The 10433-nt window shown below is 33.6% G+C and overlaps 1 protein-coding gene across 2 annotated transcripts in view; it reads right to left on the reverse strand.

The window, feature by feature from the left end:
• Positions 1-4872, reverse strand: part of Tpst (tyrosylprotein sulfotransferase) — a 58926-nt gene extending 54054 nt beyond the window's left edge. Inside the window, exon 1 of one of the 2 annotated variants that reach the window (XM_065343452.1) lies at positions 4698-4872. Coding sequence is in view for 1 of the 2 variants with exons in the window: in XM_065343450.1 (XP_065199522.1) it covers positions 3994-4083 (90 nt within the window). In the remaining variant the exon portion in view is untranslated. Of the gene's footprint in view, positions 1-3993; positions 4260-4697 lie in introns of those variants that run through there. The other variant, XM_065343450.1, reaches the window with a different exon arrangement.
• Between the last annotated feature and the right edge of the window lie 5561 nt (positions 4873-10433).

Here is a 10433-nt window from a genome sequence, read left to right on the forward strand (position 1 = left end):
GTCCATCTATTCCATCTCCATTTTTGACAACCCGTTGATTTACTTATAATAAATGTGAAACAGATATGACAAATACAAAAGTGCCTTGCCTAACCAAGCCTGTGAATCTATCTTATGCTATATAATTGTTGTGCTATATTACTATTTTACGTTGCATATCTACCATGCTTAAAACATTACTAATAAATATCGCACCTTGGGAGTAATAAGGTCACATCTCAAAAAAGTGAAATTTTACAGGAGAGTGATTTTCTTTTTTTAAAAAACTTGATTCATTATTTTTATCAACTTATAATTAATTGTGAGGAATGAATAGCACCTCATTTTAAAGATCTGGTATCCTACCTTCATTTAGCATAAGAACACTTCGAAAAATAAAATCTTAAAGAGGAAATATTTCAATGTTTGGAAAACATTTTGAGTTATAACCTTTCATTAAAGTTGATGTGGAGGCGAAAGGAAGCGTCCAAAAAAATTTTCATGAACACAAAGTTGTAGAGAATTAAATTTCCAATCGACATAATGTCATTAGTTTTTTTCTAGAGTGCTTAGTTTTTGAGTTTTTCTCAAAAAACTAAAATTTCATGATATGTGTAAATTCATTTTTCTGAAAAGTGATCAATTTAAAAAAAATTTTTCCATTTAGTACAAACCAATAAAAAATGCACTCCTTGTGAATATTTCTAACATGACAAACATTCAAAACAATCAAAACTATGTATTTGTTAACACTTAGTATGTACAAAATTTGCTCAAAAAGGTGGAGTTTTTTGAGATGTCACCTTATAACTCCAAACAACTTGCAATGTTGTTGAGATTTTGAGTTAGGCCATTTGCGTTTTTTACAAGATCTAGATAATGTACCCAACTCAAAGTGTAATTTTTGGTTGAGGGGGGTCATACAAGCCCCAAAAATGCAAAAACATCAAAATCAATTTTTTTGAGATGTGACCTTATTACTCCCGAGGTGCGATATGTCGAAGTGTTTCAGATACTCCTTTCCAGGTAATGCTGTGCAATGGTGTCGTTTGTAGCAGTACCAACAAACTTTCCTCTTTCTGCCTGGAGGCAAGACACCTCTGGTTGGTAGCCACTGAGAGGGGCTCCTGCTCCTGACTGTCTCTACTGTGATCCTGAACAGAATTCATGCAGGCTCCTTTTTTCTGTCCTAGTTTAAGATGTATGTTTTTTATATTTAATAAAAAAATGTGGAAATGTATTAATCTGTCAGGGACGTTTGAGTGGGGCTTGTAGTGATGGTGTGAATGGCTATTTTCAGAGAGGCATGTGTGGAGGTGGGGAGTGCAAAGTTTTGTGAGAGATCTTAGTAGGTATCTTATGTTCATCGGGGTCACTTGCTTGAAGCTTGCTTCAACTACACCCCTTCCACAAAAAAAAACTTCACTTAAAATTTCGAAGTAATTCAAGTTTCTTGCAACAATTTTAACCATTTTAGTGGAAAATAAATGCAGAAAAAATAGCAGTCAGAGTTTGCAAAATTTCGCTTCATTATGCCAATTTTTTCACCAATTTATGGTAATTTTCAGTTACTAGGAGGTCAATTCAACAATAAGTAATAAGCATAGAAGTTGATTTTTGATCCTACCAAAGCGATTTGAAATTTCTTAAGAAAATTAAAAAATTGCCGGAGACTTTAGAATACAAATTTGCTCTTCTTTACATTGCAATTTATGCCCACATTTTGTAGAGTTTCCACTCAATTAGGGTAGCACATCGCATTAATACCCTTGGTGCCTAAAACACTTCATCACCACTATACTTTCAAGTGACTACATAAATTCGAAGCCAAAACTCTTGTACGCTACTTCTTTGTATTCTTCGAATACACACAATACATTATCGTGTGACAAACTTTCTACCCGAACTAAACCCAGTAAACCCCGAGAAATAATTCATCAAAAGCCAAAGACAATTTGGAAGCTTGTGAATCACGTAATTGCGACGATACATTAGAAATAGAAAAAATATTGCGATTTGTATACGCGAATAAAACACCCTTAGACCATTTTCGAGCCAACTTAAGAGCCTGAAATGCTCGTTTCGAGTGATTTCAGTGACTTTTGTTCGCATAGTCGAAATATTATTATTACCACTGTATAGCTTGAACGATACTCGTTAAAATTTTAATCCGGCCCAAGTTGAAATGCCAAAGAAAAGTGCTATACATGGAAGAAAAATACCAACACGCTACATTAACCGGCGAAAGAAAAACGCAAGAAAAATGGGTAATAATGAAATACAGAAGAGTAAAAAAACCCACGTCATAAATTTCACCGTCTTTTATGCTCGTTATATGATGTTATCTTTGTTGGGAAAAAAAAGGAATGCCTGCTAAGAAAACAAATTACTGAATATTTTCAAAAAAGCTCTCGCTCCTCGAACACCATTTCATATCAATTCATAATCCTTTCGTTCGCTGTTTTTTTCCCTCTCATAAGGGTGTACTCTCTTATATCAATGCATACTCTCAATTCACCTCACCTCTTTCCATCTCTGTTCGAAAATTCTAACGAACTCATCGAATACTCGAAGAATTTACAAAAACATTCATCTCGAGTTTTTTCTACCGTGAAAGTTTGATTAATCGTTTGTTGTATTTTTACCGCGTAAGTTTTTCTTCTTAAAACATTATTTTTGTCGTTGTATTGCTCGGTAGGTATTTCCAGGTTACAAAACAATAATAACGCCAGAAGTTAGTTCGAGAATAGGTATAGGAAAAGCAACGTTGATTTTTAAGACAATTTTCGTTTGAAATTTTCCATGAAATTCTCGCGTGTTTCTAGTCGAGTGAAAATCAACGCGATTATTTCCGGCGTATTAAAAACTCTCGAGCGTGAACGTCATTGTGAATTTTATATTTACATACGTTTAGTACCGTGAAATATATCTTAAGAGGTCAAAATGTAGCGTTAAACTTGGTAAAATTGATTTATGTCGTATAAAAAGTTTTAAAAGAAAAGAAAAGAATTATTTTGTCGGTGTTTTTACGAAACTACTTGCGATAGTGTTGAGCTATTATTTAGAAAAATTGAATAAATGATCTGACCTTAACCTATTATTTTCCTTAGGAAGATACCAAATTGCATGATTTCATATGACACACGATTAATGTATACAGAACTTAGAAGTGACACAAACAGACCGTAACTTTTCACAGGTATATGAATTCGTTGGTTCTCATTGGTCGAATTAATTTTCAAGAACTAACGTTTTGAGTAATTATCATTTTACCGGTTTAATTTGATGAACAAAATTAATTCATTTGCAAAAACATCTGCCAAACAAAAAAAAACACGAAACATGTGGGTATGTACAGGGTGCCCAGAAATATCATGAGCCCCTAATAAAGTTTTCTGCTAAATATTTCGGTTGGTCACCGTGAATGATAATAATGATAGCACATGATTGGTTGTTGGACTGAGATGATAACATTCCACCAATCATATGCATCTATTTCACGTTGCCAACCTATATTTTTAATGAAAAACTATGTTAGGGATTCACGATATTAATGGGCACCCTGTACTAGGTAGGTAGGTAGATATTGATTACCTAAATGGACCGACAAACGAACTCATAAGTAGGTACCAGTAAGAGATATATCTTCAGACTTCCTGTTACGAATCTTCAACTCTGGGATTTTTTAGTGTCGATGACTGAAGAGTAGAAAAATGGGCCAAAATTTCAACTAATCGTAGTAATAAAATATATAGAATCCATTTTAATACTATCAATTTGACGTTATGAAAGGATTTAGGATTAAGCATAATAAAAATTCATAAGTAGGTACGTATTTTGCAGCATTATCTATGAAAGGTCAGATCTATGTACTCAATACTTATCGTATTATCCCACAAACTACTCTACGCTGATGAATTACAAATAATAAGTATAATAGCTATTGCTCATCTTTACACAATCTCTATAATAACAAATTCATAAAATTTAACGGTAAGTAACACTCCTACTCACCTTCATACACCATAATCTAATTTTTCGGAACATGGTAACACACAACGAAAGGATGGACTGAATTTTAAAATTGCTATTTACACGTGACATGCCCTTATATGTATTAAGTACTCTCTTATCGAAGGATTTTCGACATGTCGTGAGCTATCGTCATTTTTACTGTTTCCTTGAAAAGCAATAATACATTCGAACACGTAAAAAATCAGTTCACCGAGGGAAATTTTTAAAAACACACGTCATTCTGAAAGATCCTACGAAGGTATTCAGAAACTATGAGGATATCTACATATGAATATTGTGACCTATTGACACGCAGCTATCTTGTTTCGATGAAATTCATAATTAATTTAGGATTGAGATTAAGATGAATAACATCGTTGAGCTCAACCGAGAGTCATTAAAGTACTTTCTTCTTATATTAAATTAGGGTAAGAAGTAAATCGACGTAGATGGCACAGTTTATCTGTAACTCGTACAGGTCGGAATCAACATTTGTCACTCGAATACAAGATAATCCTGTCTCAGGTCAGGAGCAGAGAAATTCTTCCAGTTTAAATTGTACGAATGGAGAATACCGTCATGATTCAAGTACATATTAAATCAACAAAATGAATTGAGATAATCGCTTATTACCTACGTATCAGTAGTTCAGTACACGTTATAGATGTAAACGAATCATCATATCAAAATTATCTTCAACTTACTCAGCATCCAGAGGTCCCAAAGCATGAAGTTGTAGAGCGAAATCGTGAGGAAGTTCGAAATTATAACAATTTTCCGCACGACATAACGAATTGTAGCGGCAAATATTATATTATTTATTGTAAAATTCAAGATCAAGATACGTTTATTGTTTTATTTTCAACTCGTTTCAAAAAATGCAATGATAACGTGGTGATTGCTAAATTGACCTAGAGTCGGCACAAGACGTCACCGTTTGATCACGACAGGAAAACATCGGCAACGGTACATGCTATGACGTCATTTGTGCTACTATTGCAGTGAAAAAAAAACGAAAAAAAAATGAAAATTTCAAAAATGATGGTAAAAATAATTTAATAAATGCATTGAATTTTTGTGAATGAAAATTGGAAAATGGAACCTAACTAAGTATGCTGGTTGGCGGACGCACTAAAAACTTCGAATCTAAAAGGTTTAAAACTGAACTTGAAAATAAAAAATGAAAGTTTCGTCTTTTGTTTTGTATGAAGTTCAGAAGAATATTTTGAATACCTACCTACGGGCTATGTTTTTCAGCCCATCATTTCTATCTTATTTGTAGTGAAATGAAAATGGAAATTAAAAACACTTAAACTTGAAGTAGCAGTGAATACTCTACATACTGTGAGTGTGAGACGTGAGTGAAGTTACTTAGTTTGAATTTGAAAGTTTGAACTGAAAAGTGAAAACCTAACCTAACTAAATTACTCAAATTGAAAACTGAATCCTTACCTTTAGTCAATCGGCTTCATCACCTCTCTATACGCTCGTCATTATTTTTCGGAGTTTGAAAGCAAAACAAAAACTATAAAAAACCAAAGAAACAGTACCTAATGCGTAGATCTTCAGTCGTAGGTACTTTGTAAGACTGGTGCAGTGGTGCGAGGTTCACTTATTTGCTAAGCTAACAAAACAAAATGTAGTAGGTACTTGATAGTTTGCATTGTTAGCCATTAGGATTGCGGTTGAAATTCCCACAGGTAAGCTTATAAAGTGAAAAATTATGCCTACATTACATTCCAATTCCAAATGGCATGAAAAAAGAGAATGAAACAATTCAACTCAAAAACAAAATTCACATAAGTAGGCACCTATACATACCTATCTGTTATATTTTTTCAGAGTAATTTTTCAATTTCATTCAATTTATTTTTCAGTTTTCTTCAACTTAGCAAGCCACACCTCACACTTGTTGGGTTTCTTCAATTTTTCTACCTATGTTGGCTCTGGACCTCTTTCCGGGTCACTTAAGTGCCCAAAATTTATTTCTAGATTAATATCAACTCGAAATAAGTAGGTACTTATTAGGAACATTATATACCTATTGCAATTTGAATTTCAGAGAAATTAAAAATCATCGATTTTTTTTCAAATTGAAAAAAAAACTTGACTATTTTTTTTTCAAATTGAAAAAAAACTTGACTTTGATAAAAATGAGTAAAATCTAAAATATCAATAATAATGTATGACGTATTTCGACTTTCGAGTTGATATTAATCTAGACATCAATTTTGGTCACGAGGGTGACCCGAAAGGGGATTCAGGGGTTCCCAAAATTCTGCAAATCAATTTCTATGCTAAAAATTACTTAACATAGAAAAACTTGTTGGGCCTCCTTTATGATAAATATTGCGAGAAATTTTTTTTATGGACAAAATCGACAAATTTTTAGCGGGATAGCCCGTGAAAAAGCAGTTTTTTTGCATTTTTAAAGGGCTTTCATCTGTATAAAAAATTCTGAAAAATAAATGTTGAGCATCTGGATGAGATACATAATAAGTACCTATATATTTTTATAAACTCCCATAAATAGCTCTTGGTAGCGTCAAACATTCCTACACGTTGAAAAAAATCGCGTAAAAGACGTGTCAAATGTTGAAAAAACTGAAATCGCAATTTCACTATATTTTCCCAGTTGAACACCAGAATGGCCACTTTTGAGTAGGCGGTCACATTTGATCATTTTACTTAAATTTCCTTATTCATGACAATTAATTTCATAATCATCTTCTTCATCTTGTATTTCGTTATTAATTTTTTTTTCTTTCTTGTCTTGTCTGAACACTCGAAAGGTGTAAAAAATCAATCTAGTATGCACGTTAACTTCATGTTTCATTCTAGTAAAAATTTGATTTTAATTTGTCTCAAAATAGAAGAATCGATTAAATCGAAAACTACTGACTATGTTATGTTATGAAAGTATTTACAGTATAAGTAGTAAACTTTCATTGTAATCTTTTCCCGAGACCTTCCCAAAGTGAACAGGAACTTGAAGTAAGGCACACAAATTATATTCAAGGAAAGTATGAAAATTTGCTTCATTGGATGTTTGTTGTTCGCCGATATTTCTCTACAGTCTCGAAGTGAAAAAATGAAAATTTTTGAAAAATAGTTCGGGCGTTCGAATAGAAAGAAAATTGTATTGTTGTAATACCTATTTTGTAAGTCCACATTTTAAATTTTGTCTCTTAATATTTTTCTTTTAAAACTGACTGTAAACTGTAACTAGTAACTACTGTAAGAAAGAGAATTCAATATTCAACAAAATCGAATAGGTACACCAGAGTTGGCGCGATTCCAGGAGCTTGAGAATCGGATTCCAAATGGTGTGATTCCACAAAATTTTGAGTCCCGATTCCGCTTATCAGATTCGCCAGATATAGGAATCCGAATCCGAATCGTAATTTTCGATTCCGATTCCTTTCGCGACTCCGATTCAGATTCCACTCACGACTCATCTTAGGATCCTCTCACGACTCCAACCAGATTCCTCTCACGACTCCAGCCAGATTCCCATCACAACTCCTTAAATTTCATAAAAATGAAGCATTGAAGATGAAATGAACATTCTAACAAACATGAGTAAATAAATATAAAGGCTCGTCTGTACTGGTACCTAATTAAAAAAGCAAGAAATAAAATAAATTGAAAAATGAAAATACATTCTGTTGTTCTGTAGCTGTATTTTGTTTTTCAATGAATTCAGGAATATTACAAATAATATCTGTAAATGTAAGATAGAAATAAATTCTACTTATTCCACTGATTTTTCAATTCAGCAGTTTCACACATATTCGAAAAAATGATGCTTTTTTCATTCACATTATTTGTTGAAGAATCCCCCCTCCCCCCCCAAAAAACCAATAAATCTTTGTCAGTTTCGGAAAAACTGGAAAAAGCGAGAATTTTTGTCAAAAATCAAAATTGAATGATCGATAATTTTAGCAAAATGCAAAACTTTTTGGCAATTAAATTATTAATTGCAAAATATGACGTTCTTTATCTTTGGTAATTTTTTTGAAAATTTATCAAATTCAATTCTGTTTCTGTTCATTCATTTATCTGATTGCCAATTCTGAAATATGAGTCTTTTGAAGTAAGGACCAACCAAATTACTCACAGAAAACCATTTTATTAATGCCTAATTAATTATTAATTCATTTTGTTAACAAAATAAAAAACAGCATGAAATTGTTTACAAGTTACATTACAACAAAGATCTAAAGTTCATTGTTATTGTACATAAAATTTCTCGTAGAATCAGCTACAGCAAGTGATGGTGAGGATTAAGTGAATCACAAATTAACATTCTTTACTTTTTTTTATAAGTATTTCGTTACCATATTTTTTTTCTTGTGATTTTTTATGTAGGTAGTCATTGAATTATAAAATACATACTCATACATACTCAAGTTACAGTTATCATGAATAATTATTATGCCACATATGCTCCGCAGACCTATACAGTCCAGTACACATACAGATTTGTTGCGTTTTCTGCGTGGAAAAAAATTGAAGGATCCACCCCCCTCGAGAGGGAGCCATGTACTGTAGCTGATTCTACGAGAAATTTTATGTACAATAACAATGAACTTATGTAATTTTCCCATAGCAATGAAACCAACATCACGAAAATAACTTTATTTCAAAAATTGTGAAAATTGAGGGGGGCTGAGGGGCTCTGGAGAGGGGTAGGTGAGTGTAGCAGAAAATCGGAGATCATATTCGTGCTCAGCGGTATCGAATCATATGAAAACAACACCAACATCATCAAAATAACTATATTTCGAAAATCGTGAAAATTGAGGGGGGCTGAGGGGCTGTGGAGAGGGGTAGGTGAGTGTAGCAGAAAATCTGAGGTCATATTCGTGCTCAGCGGTATCGAATCATATGAAAACGATACCCTACTCATTGATAGTTATTTTTTTCAAAATTCCCATTTCACCCCCCACCCCCCTACGATACATTATTCCAAGTTTTCACCACGGCGCACCAAAGCAAAAATTTCTAATATAGTATATGATGTTTGGGGGCCAAAAATACATCCAAAAAACGTGTTTACAAAATTGTACCTCGCAATCTTGATTGTTAATAGGCATAAAAAAATGAAAAAAACGCCATTTTGAGGGGTAAATTTGAGGGGAGGGGGTTGAAAATTTTTGTGTGAATACCTATCAAGGATATACATAACTTCCAGAAAAATTTTCAAAATCGGTTGAAATGGGGCTGAGAAAAGTGCTACTGAAATTTCAAAAAAGGGGGCTCCGCAAAAAGGGTAGGGGGTGTGGATCTGAAATTTTTTGCGCAGAGGTTTCTCTATGGTACCCACCTTTCATGTTAAACGCTTTTGGGGACCATTTCACCCCTCTTAGGCGCCTATAGCCCTTATGTATTTTTTGGGGAACCCCCTTTTTGGAATGGTTGTGGTTCCACCCCCCTTGGGGGTAGAAAGAAAGTTGATATATCACTAGATCGGAAATTTGACGTAGATTCTTATCCGACCACCTATTTCTCGCTAAAATGCAATGCGGGGGAGAAAATTGCAAAAAACTGGTTTTGGGGGCTTAGATCCACAATAGGGGAGAACGCACACCAGGGACGACCGGGGACTCATCGGATTCGTGTTCAGCACAAAAAAATGGACCAGTATACCAAAATTCAGCTTTCTCCCCCATTTTTCCCAATGGAATGCTATTTTTCCTGGACTATTGTGCTTTTCAATTGAATTTGGGTGATTTCGTTCATTGTGAGAGTCTAGAGAATCGTAATGAGGAGTCGTGAGAATCGTAATGAGGAGTCGTGAGAATTGTAATATCGGAGTCGCGAGAATCGAAATATCGGAGTCGCGAGAATCGAAATATCGGAGTCGCGAGAATCAAATTACCGGAATCGCGAATCATATTACATTTGCGATTCCTGCTTGAAAAGAGTCAGATTTCACATTTTTCGATTCATCTGTCAGGTGAATCGAAAATGGAATCCGATTCCGGAATCGGATTCATGCGATTCTCACGACTCCTTAAAAAAATCGGAATCGCGCCATCTCTGAGGTACACAATTTGACATTATTTTTGTTTTGATTTTGACATTCTCAATTTTGACTGTCTATACTCGTCTAATACGGATGCCGAATGGACATTTTCATTTTTGAACTTTCATTAATTTTCAAGTTGAGAAGTAGGTAATCATTGAATTTACGTGTCGTAAAGTCAATGTGACATGTGAGTATAACTCTTTGGCCTTTAATTTATAGTCGGTAAATTCAAAATTGAGTAGTCATTGTCGAGTGATTTTCTAAATCAAAGAGAGAATTATAATTAATTAATTTTTCATTTTTTTATTTATTTTTTGAAATACCGAATACGAAATACAAAATTGAAAATGAAATTTAATTTTGAAAGTTCATATTTTCACAACGTAACAGCACGAATGATATGACG

This window comes from Planococcus citri, chromosome 1, assembly GCF_950023065.1.
Source record: "Planococcus citri chromosome 1, ihPlaCitr1.1, whole genome shotgun sequence".
Taxonomy (NCBI): Eukaryota; Metazoa; Arthropoda; class Insecta; order Hemiptera; family Pseudococcidae; genus Planococcus; species Planococcus citri.